Here is a 22,801-nt window from a genome sequence, read left to right as displayed (position 1 = left end):
TCAGGTTTGTATGGCTCCCAAGATACTGGTCTTATCATTATGCTATAAAAAGTATAATAAGTTTTTTTTATGATAAAAGTATTTTAAAATTATTTTTAAAGTATTTTTTCCTTGGAGCATTAAAAAGTATTTTTTTCTTCATTCTTATTGTATACATATAAAAAATAGTATGTACATTTGCCTTGGTCTTTTTTAGCCCTGGGTGTGGCCTGAATCAGGGGTCCCAGTATAGGCAGAGCATGGGACACTGTGTTGTGATACGAGCTCTGTAAGGGAGCTGCAGAATCTGAAGTTTGTTCACTCGCATCAAGTCCAGACCCCTGCTTGCCCTGCAAGAATCTGCCGGGTGGGAAGACCTCCTTGTTCTCATAATCCTTCAGTCTCTAGTCTGGCCTCAGAATCTGCTTTTCCTCATTCTGCTGGGCTTGCTTTTCTCAAATGAGCAAACATGGCGCTGGCTGGCATTAAAACACTGCAGTTGCTACTACACAGTGAGTTTTCCGTACTTGAGTCCTATTCAAGATATATAAACTGACGGGGCGCCTGGGTGGCTCAGTCAGTTAAGCGTCTGCCTTCGGCTCAGGTCATGATCCCAGAGTTCTGGGATCGAGCCCCGCATCGGGCTCCCTGCTCAGCGGGAAGCCTGCTTCTCCCTCTCCCACTCCCCTTGCTTGTGTTCCCTCTCTCACTGCCTCTCTCTCTGTCAAATAAATAAATAAATAAATAAAATCTTAAAAAAAAAAGATATATAAACTGACTACCTTGTACTGTTATCAAAATTTAGTTATTTTTTCACGAAGTGTTTCTTTTGATTTGTTAATACGATAAGGTTTTCCTGGTTTGCCACTTCATCAGTTTCCCCCCCATTTTGGTGTCCAATCTTAAGCAAAATCCACAGCCTCGCTAGACCTTGCTAAATCTGAGCATTGGCAGAGCATCCCAAGAGTGAGAAGACTCAAATTCCTAAAACTGCCTTGGCGTCACTAAGGTTTGCTAGACCTGGGTCTCTCTGCCTACAAGTATTGTCAGCAGTTTCTCTGAGCTCTGGCGTATGTTTGCAGTGGTTTTTGCCTTTCCTTTTTGTTCTGTGTTGTGTGGGTGCTTTGCTGGGCAGTTGAAAGGAGTTGCATTGAGGACTGTTAGCCAGAACATCCTCTCAAAACACAGTTGTGCTGAATCTTTGTCAGTCCTGTGGAACAGCCAGATACTAAATTTGGAGTTGGCACTGGGGGCAGTGGGAACCTTCCCTCTCCTTCCATCCCTCGCCACCATGCTCACTTCTCACCCTCTTCAGGAGGGCAAGTGAGGTCTGGCTAGATACAAGTGTCTGTGGCTCTGGAAAAGACTCACAGGAGTATAGCCCCAGAGGAAAAAGCCAGAAGGGTGATCTAGACTGCTTCAAAAAATTCTGCCCTCTTCTCTTATGTTCAGTCATGGCTGAGGGTGAGGGTGAGTCTCCTTGTGGCTCCTTCTCTTCTGTGGTGGTCTTACTGACCAGGGGTCCTTCAGGTCTGTGCTCCTGACCATGCTATGTGACCACAGCCGGGGGAGGCCCCCACCTCACAGAAGTCCTTGTTGTCACTGCAGCCGCCCTCTCATGAGGTCTCAGACAGACATTAGGGAACTTCTGCTCTTGCAGTATGAGTTAGAGAGAGAGTGTGACCTGCCTTGGCACCAGGAGACCCAACTCTGAAGGTTGGGAGTCACTGCTGGGTGGCTTCTCCCCCTACCATCGTCTCCCTGTAGCCAGGTGTCCGTGCCCCTGACAAGCCTTTAGGGTTTTTCCTCTCTGTATTTGGCAGTTGAGGGAAATGACCCCAAAGAGTTACAGTCACTTAACAGACCCCTTATGCCTGAAGGATGAAGGGAAATGGGGGTGAAGGGATGGGGATTACAGTGGAGGGAGAAGGACCCAGGGTAAGGAGCCCACATCAAGGACAGCCAAGGTGGCTGCAGTTTGGATGGTGAGGGTGGAGCGGTACGAGGTAAAGTGAGGGGTTGAGGGTCTGTATCATGATAGCAGTGAAGAGCCATTCCAGGCTTTGAAAGAGATTAGTGACATAACGTGATCTGTGTTCTAAAACAAGTCTGTCTGTGCTATGACTTGGAGCAGGATAAGGACGGTCTTAACAGGGTGTAGCTATGGCCTAAGTGAGAGGGGATGGCAGCATGGGGGTATTGGCAATAGGTGAGGAGAGAAGACCTATTTAGAATCTGGGAGCAAAGAATGAACGATGCATGTACAGCTCAAGGGTGAGGTCACACTCACCATTCTGTGCCCACTCACACCTCCATTCACACTTGCACCCCACCTTCCCCTGCCACTTGGTGCTTGGTGGAATGCACGGACACCAGCACATGCCCACGTCCCTGCCGTTCTTTCCTCGTCAGTGTCCTCGGACGGAAAGATTTCTCTGTGAGTCATCTCAGAAGGAAAACTGGCGCTTGGTACCTTTGGATTAGGGGATAAACATCAGAGACGAGAGCTGAGAAGAGTGAGATCCCCAGGCATGGATCACTGGAGCTCAACAAAGCCATGACTTCATCTCACCAGGCCCTCCCTGAGAACTCTGGAGAAAGGCTAGCCCGCCACTCCCCTGCGGCCCTGGCTCCCTGGGTCCTGGTCCCTGGAGAAGCTGCACCAGAGTGCCATGGTGACGGTGGTCACGTGAGAGGCGTGGGCCCCCACCTCCATGCCCCGAGGACTCAGAGCACCACAGGTGGAAGGAGGTTTGGGAGCAGGACCCCTGGGCTTTCATGCAGGGCCTCTTAATTGTCTTGAGGACAGACACAGCTGAAGTGTGGTGTCTCTGCCTTCAGCCCTCCACCAAGGGCTAGTGACGCCCAGCCTGAGCGAAAGCATGGCGGGGGTGGGGCTCCAGGCCTGAGGGGCGGAAATACCAGAAGCCACAGAGGAAGGACCAGGTGCTGAGAGAGAGGGATAACTGCTGGCCTCCAGGCAACAATCAAAAGTAAGGAAATGCTCAAAGAAATGACAGGATCAGGGCCTATGGGAAGGCCGCAGGAGTCAACCTGAAGGAGCTCCCCAAGCTGGAACAACCGGAGCAATAAAATAAATACTGTAGTATTGCAGCATAATGTAGTATGCAACATAAAATGAAGATTGATGTTTGAATAAGTAAGTGCACGGTGGTGGTGGTGGTGGGGGGGAATCTTCCTTTCCCCCAAATTTCATTTAACGTAGGTAGATATTCCCTCTAGGAGGTGGAGCTTAGTTCCCTTTGCACACATGAGAATAGACTTAACTTAGTGGCTGGATTCCAAAGCATAGAGTTTGGAAAGGCAAAAATAGTAACGCTACAGTGGAGAAAATGGGCAGACACCGCCTTAACCATGTGATCAAGGTAATCGTCACCGGTGATGAGTATGGATTTACGTGCCACCTACCGTGACACCAAGAGAAGCCACTTCGCCGCTGTGGCATTCTTTCCAGAAACTCAGGGTCCCAGTCTGGTCATGAGAAAAGCATCAGTCAAACCAAAATTGAGTGGTATCCTATGAAATACCTGGCCAGTATGGCTCAAGAATTCACCAAGGTTGTGAAAAACAAGGAAAGCCTGAAAAGCTGCCACAGACTGGAGATCCTGGATTGGATCCTGGAGGAGAAAGAGGACATTAATGGAAAAATCCAGTGAAATCCGGATGAAGCCTAGAGTTTATTTAGCGGAAATGTCCCCATATTTGTTTTTTAGTTTTGACAATGTATCATGTGTTGACCTAAATAAAGAGGTAAACTGAGGCAAGCTCAAACTACCAGAAACTGGGTTTAGTCGGAAAATAGCGGAGGAATTGCATTTTGGGAAACGCATGCTATAGCAAGCTACAGGCGGGGCTTTTGAGGTTTGGGGGCAGGCCGATTTATGGGTGAGGAGTGCAAAGACGGGGAAGTCCAGCCAGAGTCCAAGCAGTTAAGTTCACTGGCTTGGGAATGGGGAGATCTCGGCAGATGTCCATTGGTCAGGAGATAAGTCTCAGTCTTCTGTAAATTGGGCATTTATGGCAAAACAGTCTTTCAGTTCTTTTTTTTTTTTTTTTTTGAGATTTTATTTATTTATTTGAGAAAGAGAAACAGAGAGAGAACATGAGCTGGGAGGAGAGGGAGAAGCAAGCTCCCCACTGAGCAGGGAGCCCAACTTGGGGCTTGATCCTGGGACTCCAGGATCATGACTTGAGCCAAAGGCAGACACTTAACCAACTGAGCCACCCAGGCACCCCAGTCTTTCAGTTCTTAAGTTCCATTCCTTTGAGGGTGCACGCATGAGATTCTCCAGTTCGTATCCTCCAGTTTCATTTTAGATTGGGACCTTTCCACATGTGTAATGTAAGCGGATAACGTCAGGGGAGACTGAACTGGCCGAGGGGTGTACGGGAAATCTCTGTACTATTTTCACAATTTCTCTCTAAATCTAAAATTATTCCAAATCACAGGCTTATTAAAAATAACGTACCTGGGAGATTATTGTTTCAGTACACAGGGAGCTTTCCCATTTGTTCTTAGCACAGCGCCGTACTTTGTCATCTGGATTTACTATTCAGGCATACCTCATTTTACTGCACTGCACTTTCTTGTGCTTCACAGATACCTTTTTGTTGTGTTCTGTTTTTACAAATTGAAAGTTTGTGGCAAGCATCTGTCAAGCAAGTATTTCGGCACCATTTTTCCAACAGCATTTGTTCACTTCTTGTCTCTAGGTCACATTTTGGTAATTCTTATAATATTTCAAACTTTTTCAATGTCATATTTGTTATATGATCTGTAATCAATGATTATAACTCACTCAAAGCTCAGATGATGATTAGCATTTCTTAGCAATAAAGTATTTTTTAATTAAGATATGAACATTGTAGGTTTTTTTTGACATAACACTGTTGCACACTTAACAGACTACAGTGTAGTTTAAACAACGTTGATAAATACTGGGAAACAAACTCATTTGACTCACTTCATTGTATGTACTGGGAAACAGACAAGCTCATTTGACTCACTTTATTGTAATATTTGCTTTATTGCAGTGGTCTGGACCTGAAACTACCGTATCTCCAAGGTATGCCTGTAATTTATTGAACCATTTCTCTACTAATGAATATTGAGGTTGTTTCCAATCTTTTCGCTATTACAAACAGTGGTGCATGGATGATATGTCATTTATACATGTGTGAGAATATCTGTAGAATAAGTTTCCAGAAGTGCAGTTGTTGGATTAAAAAATATTGGCACTTGTTTTGACCAATACTGCCAAACTGCCTTCCCTAGAGGTTGAATTAATTTATACTTCCACCAGCGATGTAGGAAATGACTCCCCACACCCTTCCCACATCGGTTATAGTGAAACCAGCTATAGACCCAATGCAGCCCTCCTTGGGTTTGGTTCATTTGCTAGGGAGCTCACAGAACTAAGGAAAACAGTTTACTTATTAGGTTACCAGTTTATACAAAGGACATTAAAGGGTGCAAAGGAATAGCCAGATAAAGAGCTCTATCAGGGTTTGTCTGGAAGGGATCTGCACGCAGGGCCTCTCTCCCAGTGCAGCTGGGGGCGGGGGGCACTAAGCTCCTGGCACAGGATGCAATCTGGTTTACCACCTGGAAGCTCTCCGAACCCCGGAGCTCAGGGATTTTTATGGAGCTCATTGGGCAGGTATGACTGGTTAAACCATTGACCACTAGTAACTGAACTCAATCTGGTGTCGCCTGGGTGGCCCAGTCAGTTAAGTGTCTGCCTTCGGTCTGGGTCATGATCCCAGAGTCCTGGGATCGAGCCCCGCGTTAGGCTCCCTGCTTGGTGGGGAGTCTGTTTCTCCCTCTGCCTCTCCCCACTGCCCCCACGCGTGCTCTCTCTCTCAATAAATAAATAAAACCTAAAAAAAAAAAAGAAAAGAAAAGAACTCAATCTCTAGCCCTTCTTCCTTCTGTGGATGTTGGAGGGTGGAGCTGAAAGTTCCAAACCTCTGATCACCTGGCTGGTTTCCCTGGCAACCAGCTTCCATCCTTAGGTTGCCTAGGGGCTTTCCAAAAGTAACCTTATTAACATACACTCATGTGTGGTTGAGGGGGCTTGTTATGAATAACAAGACACCCATTTTACCTTTTGCACTCAGGAACTGAGGACAAAAGATCAAATGTTATAACAAAATATTATCCCATCGCTCTCATCTCTTGGGAAATTCCAAGGGTTTTGGGATCTGTGAGCCAGGATCTGTGGGTGAAGACAAAATATATATATTTCTTATAAATTATAATATCATAGATGTATAATAGTATGTGGTAGGCAGGATAGTGGCCCCCAAAGAATTCTGTATTCCAATCTCTAGGAAACGATGAGTATGTTACCTTACATGACAAAAGGGACTTCATGGATGTGACTAAGGATCTTGATTTGGGTGTTTGTCCAGGATGTTCTATGCGGCCCAATGTGAGGGGACTTAGAAGGGCCTTTCTGAGTGAAAGAGGGATCCAGGAACGTCTGGGTCAGAGAAGGAGTTGTAATGACAGAAGCAGAGCTCGGAGTGACGGGGGTGGTGGCTTTGGAAGGAATGCAATTAGCAGGGAGAAGCTGTTCAAGGCAAGGAGATGGATTCTCCCCTAGTTCTTCCAGAAGGAACGCAGCCCTGCTGACGTCTTGATTTTAGCCCAGTGAGACCTACTTCAGACTTCTGACCTACAGAACTCTAAGATGATACACCTGTACCGTTTCAGGCCACTAAGTTTGTGGGAATTCGTGACAGCAGCAACAGGGAACTAATACATGCTAACTGTGGTATAATTTCTGTATTTTAGAAAGATGGCTCCATCACCTCTCCACCGCCTAACCCTCCAAACACTTGCATCTATACTTCCTGTTCCAGTGGATGACTATCCCAGCCCCCATCAAAAGTCAGTGTTGGGGGCGCCTGGGTGACTCAGTCGTTACGCGTCTGCCTTCGGCTCAGGGCATGATCCTGGCGTTCTGGGATCAAGCCCCGCATCCGGCTCCCTGCTCTGCTGGGAGCCCGCTTCTTCCTCTCCCACTCCCCCTGCTTGTGTTCCCTCTTTCGTTGGCTTAAAAAAAAAAAAAAAAAGCCAGTGTTAACTCCCCAAAGACCATTGGTTAAACTTGTTCATCAGGGTAAGCTTAGTTTATTAGACTCGCTGCACCAAGGGAGAACACCACTTGCTGGAATCTTAGCAGCGTCTCTAAACAGGGACACGAGGACAGGATGTTTATAGAGTTTTAGGGCTAGGGCTGGGTGATTTTAAGGCACTTCCTGCAAGGAGGAGAGCTGGGTAGGATTGAGCAAGTGTATAACAGTTTTGGAATGGTGGGCATGAGGTGAAGTCTTCAGTGAGGTGAAGGTCTGAAGGAGTGTTGATGAGCAAGTCATTTTAGTTGGGTCACAGTCTTCTCTCCCAGCAGCAGGTCTTTCCTGGAGCCATCAGCTAAATTACCGTTACTGGATTTCAGTATTGTTTAATACAAAGATAAGAAGGTATGCCCAGTCCCAGTATTGAGAAATACAGGGGTTATTGGGTTCACCCTTTACCTTCCGTTCCAGCCACTCTCCCTCCTTTGTCCCATACGTTCCCACCACATGAGCCTTCTTTGGTTTTCGAGAACACTTCAAACGTGTTTCTGCCTCAGGGCTTTGCACTGTCTGTACCCTTTGTCTAGACTGCTTCCCCCTTACCCGCCATCTTCACACGGCTGGTGGCTTCTTGTCATTTAGAGACACACCTTCTCTGCCCATCAATCTAGAAATTACATGTACAGATGCTATTATGTCACTCTGCTTTTTAAAAAAATATTTATGTATTTTTATTGTGGCAAAATATACATAACACAAAATTTACCCTCTTAATAATTTCAAGTGTATAATTCCGTGGCATTAAGTATATTCACATTGTTTTGTAACCATCGCCACCCCCAGTCTCTGGAAACTCTTCATCTTTCCAAACTGAGACTGCATATATCCGTTAAACAATAGCTGTCGTCTCCCTCTGCACCTCCAGCCCCTGCCAACCATTATTTAATTTCTGACTTTATGAGTTGGCCTCTTCTAGGTATCTCACGGAAGTGGAATCACACATATTTGTCCCTTTGTATCTAGCTCATTTTAGCATTATGTCTTCAACGTTCAGCCATGTTGTAGCAAGCGTCAGAATTCCATTCCTTTTTAAGGCTGAATAATATTCACATATATGTAATATATTTTATACTATAAAACATATTTTACACATGCGCATACATACAGGTGAATGGACGTTTGGGTAGTTTCCATCTTTTGGCTATTGTGAATAATGCTGTTATGAATACTGGGTTACAAGTATCCATTTGAGTCCCTGGTTTTAATCCTTTTGGGTATATACCCAGGAGTGGAATTGCTGGATCATACGATAATTCAGTGCTTCATGTTTTGAGGAACTGCCATACTGGTTTCCACAGTGGCTGCACCATTTTATATTCCCAGTAATAGTCATAAGTGTTCCAATTTCTCCATATCCACACCAACCCCTTGTTATTTTCTGCTTTTTTAAAATAATAACCATCCTAATGCATGTGAAGTGGTATATCAGTCCATTTTAATTCTGTAAATAACCTCTGTAACTAGCTGAGACTTACACACACACACACATATTTTTATTCTCCTCCACCAATGCTGTAAGCTCTGTAAGAACAGGGATTTTAATTAAATTAATTAATTAATTAATTAATTAAAAAGAGGAAGGTGGAGGAACGACAGAGGGAGAAGGAGAGGGAGAGAGAAAATCTTAGGCAGGCTCCACACCCAGCACACAGCCCCATGTGGGGCTTGATCTCACAACCCTGAGGTCATGACCTGAGCCGAAATCGAGTGGGACGCTTTACTGACTGAGCTACCCAGGTGCCCCAGCACAGGGATTTTTGTCTCTCTTGTTACCACCGTGTCTCTAGCACCTGAGAGTGCCTAGCAAGCCATAACAACCGTAATGACAATAGCCACAATAAATACAATCGCCAACATTGATCCAGCACTTACTATGGGCCAGGCACTGTCTTATAACAATATAACAATCCTGGAAGAGAGGTATTCTTATTACTCTTATCATCCTGATTTACAAGTAATTGAAGCATGGGGAATTTGCACAAGGTTACACAATGAGTGTCACTGTAATTGCGAAAAAAATGATTTTGGAATAGAAGAGCAAAGGAATGAATGATTGGGAAGGAGGATTTTATGAGTTGGTAGACTATTGTAAAAGTCCCAGGACAGGTTGTTAAACCTTAACTTCTGACGGTAGTGGTGGTGCTAGACCAAGGGTGGGGAGATACAAGCCACAGCGGAGGGAGAATCATTGACAAGACTTCATGGTGTAAATGTGTATTCAGGAATGTCTCTCTAGTGTACAAGAGAATGAGATTGTCTAGGATGGGCACATGGGTTGTGAGAGGAAGCTTAAGACAGACTTGGGAAGATGAAGGAAAAACTAACCCCAAACACCGCTGATAACACCCTACACTTTTGGACGTGGCTGTTTTCAACGGAGCACTTGATTGTATTGTCTGTGTGAAGTTTCCTACTTGGTGTAGCACAGAATAATGTCTTGAGCTTCTATATTGTCTTTCACTCTCCTGATTTCCTGCTCTCATATCAAGGAGGCAGTCTGGCTTTGGATACCACTGTCTCAGAGCCATTTGCATGGCAAGACAGAAATGAAAGTAGTCAGAGGGAAGTCTGAGTTCCTCAGTGGGTTCACCCTAGGGTATCGGGAGAGGGAGCGTGCTAGTGTCTGAAGGGATAAAGCTGAAGTGGAGAGGGTCGAAGGGAGGGAAGAGTGCTCCAAGATTTGGGGGGTGAATCACGTGGGAACCCTGGCCTGTCCCCTTGGGGTGCCCTATGGAGGTGGTGAGACAGGAGAAAGGAAGGGCCATCCAATGCACCCCAGACACCAGGGTTACGGATCCCACAATGCTTCCTGAAAGGAAGAGTGGCTTGGAGACTGTGGAGCTACTTCATAGGACACCCCCAGGGCTGGGACAATGAACGTGACAGCTGAGGAGCACCCCTGGAATGTTCTGCTTCAGGAAAGCCTCCTGGTTTGAGGCTGGATTGCCTCAAGCCTGGATTGAGACTAAATCTCTGCTCACCAGAAGGTTGAGGTAGATTCAATTTGATTGAAGAGAATTAAAGTAATGCACCATTTCTTGCATATCCAGTTGATAAAGCAAAAATTATAACTGCTTTGTGTGTGCTAGTTGGCTTCCCTAGATGAGACAAGACACTCTCTAAATGCAGGGATCACTTTTTATCATTCATTTGGTCAATAAAGATTTATTAAGGACCTACTATATACCAGGCACTGATCTAGATACTAGGTGTACATTAAACAACTCAGACATGGTCCCTCCACCCTTAGATTTACAGTGAGGGAGAAAGAAAGAAACAAAGAAACAAGCAACAAGTATATGATTATAAGTTGGGATGAGTGCCGTGAAGGAAAAGAATGGGGTCTTCATCTTAGCAGCTGAATTTCTAATCCTAAACCAGTGCTGTCACCGCACAGGACTTGGTGCACCAACTCAGGCCCTGCCTTCCCTCCTCTGTGGGAGCGGCACCTAGACCAAATCCCAAGGTCCCTGGCTTGATCGCTGCTTCTCTAATGGCCAGGCATGCCAGATCTTTGCTCCCCTCCCCTCCTCTTCCCTTCCTTTCCTTTTCCTCCTTTCTTTCCTTCCTTCCTTTCCTTTCTTTTCTTTTCTTTTCTTTTCTTTTCTTTTTTCTTTCTTTCTTTCTTTCTTTCTTTCTTTCTTTCTTTCTTTCTTTCTTTCGAGATTTTATTTATAAGAGAGAGATTGTGAGTGACAGAGAGAGAAGGAGCAGGGGGAGAGGGAGGGGCAGGGGGAGAGGGAAAAGCAGACTCCCCGCTGAGCAGGGAGCCTGATGTGGGGCTCCATCCTAGGACCCCAGGATCATGACCTGAGTTGAAGGTAGGCACCCAACTGACTGAGTTACCCAGGTGCCCCCTGCCAGATCTTTTCAATGTGGACTTTTAATACTTCAAACACCATGCTCAAGTTATTAGTCATATCAGTCATGTTCTGTTTGTCACTGTCTCTCAGGGGACAACTGACCTAAGACCTACTAACTCCCACTCATCCTGCAGCTCTCAACAGAAATGTACACTGTGAAGCCTGAAGTGGTCAAGATTCTGGTATGTTTGCAGGAGTGTTTGCAGGTGGCCGATGTGGCTGGAGGGGGCGAACACAGGAAGAGCAGTGCGAGATGAAGCTGGGGTGGTCGGGGGGAAGGTGCACAGGACCATGGTTTAAGTTTGGATTTTGTTCTAAGTGCAATGGGAACGATGTGAGAATCTTAAGTTGAGGAATAGCTGTCTAATTTGTTTTCAACCATATGCCATAGTGCCGGTTTTTTGGGTAAGCAACTATTTGGTTGTTTGATGACTTCTTGCCTAAATGAATGAAACTAGGGGTTGGTGGATGGAGGGGAAAAGCCCTCTACAGAGATGGCTTCTTTATGGCTAACAAACACTAACAAGTTAAAAACCCAAAAGTTTAGGATTGAAGCCTTTACAAGTTCCCAACCACTTTAAAGTGCTCCCTGCAACAGTCAGGTTCTGGAAAAGTTGACAAGTTGTCCTAATTTCCTCTTGCTTCACTTCTTCCTTCTCCAGTCTGACCACATCACTGGGGAAGATTTTTTTTTTTTAAATTCCCTGTGTTTCCTGATTTATGTTGGCGCGTCAGAGATTCCAGGCGGTGTATGTGTAGAGCGAAGTATTGAGTGAGGCTTACCGTTTTCAGGGCCAGGCAAGTTAGGGTAAAAGATGGCAAGAAAAGCTGCTCACACATGAATTGAGACCTCTGGGCAAAGGAAAGGACCCCCAAAATCATGATTACAGAAGTTGTCTCAGGCAGGGGCACATGGACGAGATCTCAATTCCTTACTAGGTGCCAAGGAAACAGGGGTGATGTCAGTGTGATTGTGGCCTCAAGGGTCTGGCAGAGCAGGAGGCTGACATCACCCCCCAGGGGACCCAGTGAGCTCAGACTCCAGGGAGGCCTCCTCACAGCCCCTAAAGAGGCTGGAGCAGCAAACATGACAAAGAGAGCCCTGGAGGCTGAGATGCTTTCCTGTGTTGGTCAATGATTTTCTTCTCCTTCACCCTCCCGCCAGCGTAGAATCCTACCTCAGGACAGTGGAGAGAGACAGAAGGAAGGAGCTTGATGCTCTGCACCCAGGACAGGTCGGGTCTCATGGGGCGAGCTCTCCACTGGGGCAAGCGCCTGCCCCCAAGGAGCTCACGGTTCAGCTGGAGAAACAGACCTGAACAGTCAAAATAATCAAAGAAAGGGTACGAGCTTTGAGGTTAGGCGTGGCTACTAACCTCAGTCTGTCTGGTTATTCGCCATCTGACCTTGGGCAAGTTATTGAACCACACCGGGCCTCAGTTTTTCATCATTAAAATGGAGAAAAGTATTTTTGTCTCACAGCAGGATCATGGTGAAGATGGGGTGAGGGAAATCCTATCATGTTCCCGGAGCCCTATAGGCATTTAATGACCGGTAGTGTCATTACTGTTACTGCTCCAGATCACACAGTGTGACCGAAACAAGGTGGGGTCATGTATTAATACGGTCGACCCTTGAACAACATGGCTTTGAACTGGGCAGGTCCACTTCCGTGTGGATGTTTCTCAATACATGTATTAGACAAGGTCTGCTGATTGATGTGTGACGATTTGAGAAAACTCTGAGCCAAGCTGTGTAATGGTTGATTTGCATTTCCCTGAAGGTAGTTCTGGGAAGAGGTCTTCCAGGTGAATTGGAAGGGGGTTGAGAAATCATACAATCCATGACAGTAACGTGGACCAGATGCAGAGAGACAGAATGATTTGTGTAAGCTCTCACAATCAGCTCACGGCAGTGGGGGTGATGAGTGGGACGATAGGGCCGAATGGTCCAGAAATGGGCCGTGGAATCAGATGGCCCTCAGTTCGAGTATCAGTTTCATCATTTACTGGCTGTGAGACTTGAGGTATTACCTCAGCTTTATAATCTCCCAGCTTTCTCATGGGATACACAGTATCTATTGCAAAGGATTACTGCAAGAATTCAGCGGTGTATGGGAAGTGCTTACTCTGTGTGTTGTGCCTGGCACACTGTAGAAAGGGCTCAGTACAGTTTAACTCCCAGTGCTGGAACTGAATTAAAGGCCCCCCTGACTCTTAGTTGAGCGCTTGTCTGGTCATTCCACACTGACCTGACGTTCTCTCTACTCAGAGGGCATTCACATTAGGCAGGCTGGGATCACTGCAGCTTTGTACACCCGTCACTCCAGACAGCCTTGTGGGTAATGTATGAGCTTTCTGGATTCTGCGAGGGCTCAAAAAAACTGCTGACAGCAGCGGAAGCTACTTTAATCACTACTATACATATCTGGTCTACATACCAGTCTGCTTCCTGTAATGGACAAAACGTTTTTTGCTGAGTGAGATGTTAAAATGCGCGTCTGAAGGGACCCTCTGTCATGTATTTCAAGAGATCTTTAGAAATATAAAAGGCTCCATACTTTCCCTGCCTCTCCTACATCTGTCTGGGATTGTTTAAGCATGAGTAATTAAATAAAATGAGGACAGCCAGAGATTATCGAGAAACAGACAGGTTTAGCAACTTACTCAGTTCTTGGCAAACACAAGGACTTGTAACCCATTCTCCTCATGTTGTTGGTTGTTTATTTTTAAAATGTGTTTTCAGTTAATAACTACTATTTTTATTGAAAAAAAGCAATATATGCACAAGGGAAAGAATTCCAAAAGTGCAAACACAATTAAAAATGACCTTTCTCTTACTTCAGGCCCCTTCCTTCCAGTCCTGCTTCTGGCTGCCACTACTGGTAACAGTTTCTTGGCTATCTTTTGTTTTGTTTTGTTTAAGATTTATTTATTTGAGAGAGAGAGCACGAGCAGAAGGGGCAGAGGGAGAGGGAGAGAGAATCTCCAGCAGACTCTGTGCTGATCACAAAGCCCAATGCGGGGCTCAGTCCCAGGACCCTGGAGATCTTGACCTCAGCCAAAAGCAAGAGTTTGATGCTTAACCAACTGTGCCATCCAGGTGCCCCTTGGGTATCTTTTCAGAAATGTTCTGTGTCATATTTCAAGTATATATAAGCATATATATAGATATTTTTTTCAAAAAAACAAATGAAAACATGGTCTGTATACTGTTACATGCCTTACTTTTTCCCCACTCCACCCTACAATTTGGAGACAGTTTCATATCTGAATAGAGAGTGTTTTTTTTTCTCTTTAATGATTTCATAATAAATAATCCATAGTATGTAGCTGGAGCAGAAGTGATCTACCCTCAACTTCTGGTTTGGTTCTTACATGCCTTTTTTTTTTTTTTTTTGGATTTCGGTAATTCTTTTTTTTTTATAATAATATTTTTTTATTATATTATGTTAGTCACCATACAGTACATCCCTAGTTTTTGATGTAAAGTTCCATGATTCATTACTTGCGTACAACACCCAGTGCACCATGCAATACGTGCCCTCCTTAATACCTTACAGGCCTTTTTGTTGATGGCAAACCATTCTCCCAGTCGCTCTGCTCCAAACCTTGAGCGATACCCAAGGTCCTCCATCCCTGTATCTAGTAAGTCATGCCAATTCTGCTTTTTTCCATTTCTCCATTCTCTTTCAGTCTCATTGCTACATCCCTGGTATAGGCCTTAAAATTCTTATAGCTTTCAGCCGTCTCCAAATTTTCTAACTCTGCAGACGTCACACACTTGCTCTTGATCCAGTTTCATGCCAAAGTTCTCATTGTGTCACTCTTAAAAACCTCCAGTGGATTTCCGTTCACTGTATTATGTAAAAACTCAAGCAGTGATCAATAAATATGATTTTGAAAGTCTAATCTGGGGAATTTATGAAATGCAAATGCCTGGATCAGAATGTCCAGATGGCTTAGGACCTGTAGCCTGCATTAAAAAAACGTTTCCAAGTGCTTCTGATGCAGTCAGTTTTTGGACTAGTGGAACCATTAGAATAAAGTACACATTTCTCAGCCCAGTATTTCTCTTCAGGGTACCTTTGTAGCCCCGTCTTTTACTACTGCTTCTCTACACGCCAGCGCATGTGAAGTTTTTGTTGGCTTTCTGGACGCTCCTAACACCTTCCAATCACACCTTTTAAAATACCAGGCCCAGTCTTTCTATGAATCCTTCACAGCCAGAAGTCATCCCTGAACTTGATTCTCAGAACTGGCTCACAGCCACATTCTGTCTTATTTCTTAGTTTGGGGATTCTCCAGCTTTCTCCCCCGAGAGCTTGTAAGATCGTTATCTGAAGAAACCCAGTTTGTTCTTATTATTTGCGTGTACAGAGCGTTGTGCACTTTGTGGCAAGGGTCTTAAACAAGAATTTGTAGAATCAGTGCCATTGCCTGACCTGATCACCGTTGCACATGCAGTGTCGTTAACTGTTCCTGGCTTATAGTGGGGTTTTCTACACGTATTTGTGGATTCAAAGAATAAATGAGCGGGACCCAGTCGGTCATTGCCCAGAGAACTACAAGTCCCAGCAGGCGTTGCGCGAGACGTCGGCGGACGCGGTGATGCACGGGGGCGTGCCGAGCTCGAGGGAGGGGTCGTCCTGCGGGTAGCCGGAGGCCGGGGAGGCTCTGGAGCCTAGGGTGAGAGAGGGAGCGAAAGGTGAGCGGAGCTGAAGGAGGGGACGCGCTGCCGGACGCCCCCAGTCTATGGAGCGGGGTAAGATGGCGGAGGCGGAGAGCCTGGAGACAGCCGCGGAGCACGAGCGGATCCTGCGAGAGATCGAGAGCACAGACACGGCCTGCATCGGGCCCACCCTCAGGTACCCCGGGGACCGGGGCCAACGATGGGCGCGCACGGGCGGGACAGGAGCCAGGCTCCTTCAGGGCTGTGCGTCCGGCCGGCCTCCCGCAGGGCCAGCGCCAGCGCCGGCCCCTCCCTTCGGGGATCCCAGCGAGCGACCTCCACCCTCGGCGAGGCGGGTCTCCCTCCACAGCCCGGACGTGGGTCCCCTCCTCGACCGCCGGCGCCCACAGCCCAGTTACTCTGGAGGCTCCTCTTGCCTTCCTCCAGGCTGGGGCAGTCTTGGGTCTTCCTCCTAGGTAGACTAGCACGGAGCTGGGCGACTAGAGCGCGCCCGGCAGATGGTGGCTCTTAGCAGATCTTGTCCCTGGGGATATCACCCTTCCCCTCCGACTCAAACCCCATCCTGTCCTAGACGTAAGTCCTGCTTTACAGACAAACATAAATTCACCCACGGTCTGATGATCGGAAGTTAAACTCGTGCCTCCTTAAAATCACAGTCACTTCTCAGAAACGAGTTTGTGAAAATCTTAGGCCTGGAAGGAAGGAAGTTTCCCTCAACCCGCGCCCCTCTCCTGGGACCGAGTACTTGCTGAACCCTGTTAGTAGGAAGACCTCTTCCAAAGGTGCAGCCTCATGGTAGTCTCACCGTTGAGAAAAAGTTATTACCCCTTCTGCCTACCCCCTTATACTTTTACTGTGCCCCCTCACCCCCATTATATTCGTAGATGTCAAAACAAACCTCCAACCTTCCTCAACTTCGTGTATTTGCCAAAACTTAGGCACCACTTACAATGTACAGTGTAAGACATTGTATTAAGCAATTTACAAATGAAACTTCAATCGCAGAACGATCCCATTAGGTGGGTACTATTATTACCCTCATTTTACAGATGAGGCACAGAGACGTGTTCAGTGACTTGCCCAAGGTCACACAGAAGGTGGGGGAGTAGTGATTCCTACTCAGGCTCTCTGGATCTAGGGTCTGCATTCTTAATCTCTGTTGTTGTTTCTCAATTGGTGGTTGTCATCTCTCTCTACTTCCTGTTAATTACTCACCAAGTTCAATTTCGAATCATCTTTCCCTTTCCCCTCTATTTACTAGTGCCTGGAACTAACTCATCTTCATCCTTCCTGTTGTACCTCTTGATCTCCATGCAGTCAGTAGATAGATAATTCTCCTACCCACCTTGTACGGTCTTGGGGTACTGTTCCTCCCTTCAAAAAAGGGGTTATTACTCCCTGCTTTTTTTTTTTTTTTCCCCATAGGGAGAGTTGAAGAAGGAGCAGGCTGGAGACTTTACTCCTCATCTCCACCTGCATATCTTTCTTCTCTGGGGCACATTGTTAGCCTACTTTCTTCTGTGCGTTTTCTGGTCATGACCGTCCTGAGTAGTTTGCCTTTGTCCCTTATTGCACAGGGATCATGACTGTCATACTCCTTTCATTTCCCATTTTCTTGAGCTCTTAAAGGTGAATGATCCTTATTTCATTATCTTTACTTCCATAAAAACGACAGACTACTTACTAGTATTCTAAGTGCGTTATTAATGATTATTAACATTGGGTTTTTATAGCACAAAATGTTACTGGAGTAACTGAGGATGCCGTTTCAGGATTTTACTAGGAAATTTGGCTACTGAGCTGCAGTTCGCAGCCCAGCAAAGTTGCCACCGGAGCAGTTGGGATTATCAGAGTTTATAGGAAGGATTCTTTATCAGAACACCATCAATATTGTCTTGAGTTCATTGTGGTTTTCAATTAATGTCGTTCTTTGTTTATATGATAAGTGACTTTAATTTAGTGTTATCTGTGTAGTTTGTTGTGATTTATTATGTTAACCTTCCACTGAATCATAATGCATATCTGTTCAACTGAATTTCGGCCTATAATTTTCTTGACTTAGGATATGTGCATCATGGTTAAAATATGTTACCCATTCTCCCTAAAATTTGCTTCATTGTTATCACTGAGTTCTTTTTTCCCTAGAAGGTGGGTTTTTGTGGGGGTTGGTGGATTAAGGGATCTTTTGCCCTAAGGGGACATGGTTTTAAAAAAAAGAGGTTTGAGAGCTACTGCCCTATCCTACCATTGCTTTTCCTGACTCCCTGGATCATTATTAGGGTCTCTTCGTTTTTGGTCTCATCTTGTGTTTGGCAGGTAACCCTGAATCTTACTGTCATCCCCAAGATTCAATCACTTGAGCAACTTGTAGTGCAAGTACTAGTACCCACTGTTTTTGTCTTTAGTCTGCGTGGTTTCTACCCATATTCTTAGGGGATGATCTCACCGTTTTCCCTTATCCCGTTCAGAGGCAGCAGCATGCACAGACCTGAATTTTCAGAGCCCATGCCTTACCCTGGATGCCCCTCCATCATTATTACCCCCTCTGTTTTTCCATCATAGTCATTACATAGGTTTGATTAAGGCAGTAGGCTCTCTTCCTTAACTTTCTCCTAAACTGTAAACTTCAAATTCCTCTACCCCCTTCACAGTCCTTTTTATTTCTTCCATCTTTTTTTTTTTTTTTTTTAAAGATTTTATTTATTCAACAGAGATAGAGACAGCCAGCGAGAGAGGGAACACAAGCAGGGGGAGTGGGAGAGGAAGAAGCAGGCTCACAGCAGAGGAGCCTGATGCGGGGCTCGATCCCACAACGCCGGGATCACGCCCTGAGCCGAAGGCAGACGCTCAACCGCTGTGCCACCCAGGCGCCCCTATTTCTTCCATCTTTTGAAGTAGCATTTCTAAAGCACCAGATTCTTAGCTGTTCCTGAGCTAGGTTTTGTAACTGAAGAGGAACTAAAGAGGAGAATAACAGTAAATTGTGGCAAATATAAGATTAGTATACCCATCCCCACAATTCCTTTTTTTTTTTTTTTTTTTTTTGCTCTTCACAAAATCCTCTTAGCTACATTGCCTAACTAGTCTTTCCTTTGCCAGCTATGGCTTGTGAATCATTACTTGCTTTCTTCCCCTTCTGTGATACCAAATTATTCTTCCACTCTTACCCGTTTTTGTTTGAGGAGCCACAGTGGCTTGACTTTTTCATTGTATAACTCTCCTTATTTTAATCTTGAACAGTGGATGCAATGGTAATCAATTCCCATATATCATAAGGGAGTGCCTGTCCTTTTTCATTGTATTCGGAAAGGCCCACGCATATCCACGCATATAGAGGCTGTTGCCTAACAAATCATTTTGGGAAAGCAGCCATCCCTTTCTTCTCTGTCTTCACCTTAAAAATTATTTTGTTAGCTGTAAGTCCTAATTTTGCAGATGAGAAAAGAGGCCTATAAGATATTAGGGCCTGTCTTTTAAAAAATTTATTTTTTTAATATTTTTAAAAAAGATTTATTTATTTATTTGAGAAAGCATGCATGCACGAGCAGGAGGAGGGGCAGAGGGAGAGAAACTCAAGCTGACTCTGTGTTGAGTGCTAAGCCCGTAGCAGAGCTCGATCTCACAACCCTGAGATCATGGCCTGAGCTGAAATCGGGCACTCAACTGACTGTGCTACCCAGGCGCCCTAGGGCCTATCTTGTTTTTAAAATCATATTGATTCCCGCTCTGTAGTGCTAATACTAAAATATTGATCAGAAATCACTCATGAACAATAGCTCCATATTTTCATTTTTCAAATCCCATCTCTTATTTCTGTTCTTCTCTCATACCACTATTCAGTAGAAGTCATTTCCTCATTTTGCTCTTTGGGTACTAGCAATTATCATTCCTTCTTAATTGCTATTTAAGATTTTGTTTTTAAGTTTTTAAATTTAACAGTGAAATATACAGCTTTTAAAAATATAGCTTTATTGAGAGATAATTAATACATCGAACAGTTCACCCTTTTGAAGTATACAGTTCCCTGGTTTATAGTATATTTGCAGAATTGTATAACCATTACCATAATTCAATTTTAGAACATTTTCTTCACTTCAACATCCATTAGTAGTCATTCTCCATTTTGTCCCCACTCCCCAGGCAATCACAACTTTTTGTCCTTATGCGTTTGCCTCTTCTGGACATTTCATTTAAATGGAACTGTATAGTGTGGGTATTTTTTTTGTGTGTGTGTGTGTGTGTGTGACTTAGCATAATATTTTCAGGGCTCATCATGTGGTAGCTTGTATTGGTACTTCATTTCTTTTTATTGTTGAGTAGTATTCTATTGTATGGCTATACCACATTTTATTTATTTGTGAGTTGATCGGCATTTGGGTTGTTTCCTTTTGGGGACTGTTAGAACAATGCTTCTATGAACATGATTGTACTAGTTTTTGTGTGGACATATGTATTCATTTCTCTTGGGTATATACATAGGCATAGAATTTCTAGGTAAGCAGCCAGCCTCCACCGAGCACGGAGCCCGCTGCGGGCTTGATCTCATGACCCTGAGATCATGACCTGAGTCAAAACCAAGAGTTGGATGCTTAACCAACAGAGCCACCCAGGCACCCCTGCCAAACTGTTTTCTAAAATGTTAGCACCATTTTACATTCCCACCAGCAATGCATGAGGGTTCCAGTTTCTCCATATTCTTGTCATCACTTGTTACGATTTTTTTTTTTATATTAGCTGTTTTAGTCTGTTTGAAGCTGCAATTCACTGTAGTTTTGATTTGCATTTCCCTAATGGCTAATCTTTTCATGTGCTTATTAGTCATTTGTTTATCTTCTTTGGAGAAAAGTCTATTCAGATCCTTTGCTCAGTTTTAATTGGGGTGTCTTTCTATTGTTGAGTTGTAGGAATTCTTTATGTATTCTGGATATAAGTCTCTTACCAGACATATGATTTGCAAATACTTTCTTCCATTCTGTGAGTTGTTTTCTCATTTTCTTTATGGTATCATTTTCTGCACAGAAGTTTAATTTTTATGTAGTCTGGTCTATCTTTGAAAAGTTTTTTTGCTTGTGCTTTCCTCCTAGAGTGTTGCTTTATATATTTTGTTGTTACAAACCTGTACTATTGGCGTAGGGACAGTTTTTTATCTTGCTTATTTAACTAAGTTGTTTGTAAAGCTGTCTCTTATAGAAAACAAATTGGGACTTTTTGAATTGCTGTTTTGTTCAATGTCATTTGATAATTAAATATGCGGACCTGTTTTCTCCATTTACTACTTTTGTGCCTTTGGCCACATGGCTTTGTTTTCCACCCTCTTCCGTCCCCTATTACCTAAGTTGTACAGAAACCAGTTAAGCAGAATCCTTTGTTCATGACATGTTATCATTATTGGGACATGCACGGACCTCTTCAAGCAACTTACTTTTACAAGCAACTTACCACCTGAGTGGGCAGATTTTTCTCTTCTGTTAAAATGGGGGTGATACCGTGTACATTGCAGGAACAGTATTTGAAAAAAAAAAAAAAAGGAGATAAAGCATTCTTCATGGTACCTGCTATGTAGTAGTACTCAGATAGCATGAGTTGTCTTCTGCCCTGTTATTTTTGAGTTTGTTCTGTGGACTTAAGTATTTCTGTTTTGGGAGTTATGTTAATTTAGTGGTTCTTTGCCTTTTTTTGTTTTTTTGTTTGTTTGTATTCACCTATTTGAGGGATATGATATTCATCGGTAATCAGACCCATCAAATAATTATTTTGGGATGGAGTGGAGAATGGAGGAGATTAGGAAACAGTTATAAAAGCCTCTCCAGTGATTCTGATATAATCCTCCTTGACAATCAATGAGGGGAAAGAAATGATCTCTCATTGCTGATTGCTTATTTTTAATAATAGCTCCCCCTTTTTTTTTTTTTAAAGATTTTATTTTATTTATTTGACAGAGAGAGAGACAGGCAGTGAAAGAGGGAACACAAGCAGGGGGAGTGGGAGAGGAGGAAGCAGGCTTCCAGCGGAGGAGCCTGATGCGGGGCTTGATCCCAGAATGCTGGGATCACGCCCTGAGCCAAAGGCAGACGCTTAACAACTGAGCCACCCAGGCGCCCCAGTAGCTCCCTTTTAAAAGTAACATTTTTATATTTTAATTCTAAGTGTTATATGACTTTTAAAAAAAGAGAAGAAACAGACAACAAAAACTTAATCCTACCACCCTGTCAAAACACTTATATTTGCATATTTCTTTTTAACTTTTTCCATATGCATTTTATTACATTAGGTATTAGAAGAGTACTGTCATGTTTTATCTTGGTTTTCAGTTAATATGTTATATACAGTTTCATACATTGTTATATAGCTATATCATTTTAGTGGCTTTATTCATGAATTTATTCACTGAACAAATATTTATTGAGCAACTTTTATGTACCAGATACTCTTCTTGACTCTGGGGTACAGCAAGGAACAAAACAGACGAGTTCCTGCCCTTATGGACCTTATATTCTAGTGGAACACTCACAGCATAAACAAGCACAGGTGCATAAAGTAATGCTATTTAGTGATTAATGTTAAACATGGTTGGGTATTGTTTTCGATTAGGTGTTTAGAAAAAGTTGCTTTGGCAGAGGTTTGACTAGAGTGAAGGAGCAAGCCATGTGACTCTCCAGAAATCTTTTCCAGACAGAGAGCACAGTTAAGTGTGAAAGCCCTCAGGAGAAGCATAATGGTGGGAGGCAATGGTAGGAGATTAGTCTGGGTCCAGATATGTAGACTAAGAAAGAGGTACAGGAGCGTTTTGAGCAGCAGAGTGACAGGCTTTAACTTAGGTTAAACAAGGAGCATTCTGGGTGCTATGCGGAGATGGAGTAAGAGAGGAAAGAGGGAAGTCAGTCAAGGGGTATTTGCAGTAATGAGAGGCAAGAGGTGGCTGTGTCATGCAATAAAGTGTTGGGAGGAGATGATAAAAAGTAGCTGGATTTAAAATATATTTTGAAAGTAGAGCCAAGAGGGGTGGGGGGGATGGGGTAACTGGGTAATAGACATTAAGGAGGGCACATGATGTGATGAGCATTGGGTGTTATATAAGACTGATGAATCACTGACCTCTACCT

The 22,801-nt window shown here is 44.2% G+C and overlaps 1 protein-coding gene across 5 annotated transcripts in view; it reads left to right on the top strand.

Annotated features, from left to right (window-relative positions):
* The window catches only part of EXOC6B (exocyst complex component 6B), a 600,511-nt gene that overhangs the window by 14,473 nt on the left and 563,237 nt on the right, over window positions 1-22,801 (top strand). For 4 of the 5 annotated variants that reach the window (XM_044392293.3, XM_057309029.1, XM_044392302.3 and 1 more), the window contains one exon: window positions 5,035-5,066. In XM_044392293.3, the coding sequence (XP_044248228.1) occupies window positions 5,035-5,066 (32 nt within the window). Of the gene's footprint in view, window positions 1-5,034; window positions 5,067-15,587; window positions 15,874-22,801 lie in introns of those variants that run through there. The other variant, XM_026483131.4, reaches the window with a different exon arrangement.

This window comes from Ursus arctos, unplaced genomic scaffold, assembly GCF_023065955.2.
Source record: "Ursus arctos isolate Adak ecotype North America unplaced genomic scaffold, UrsArc2.0 scaffold_8, whole genome shotgun sequence".
Classification (NCBI taxonomy): domain Eukaryota; kingdom Metazoa; phylum Chordata; class Mammalia; order Carnivora; family Ursidae; genus Ursus; species Ursus arctos.
The sequence above is the reverse complement of the archived record's forward strand: the minus strand, read 5'-3'. Positions and strand labels throughout refer to the sequence as shown.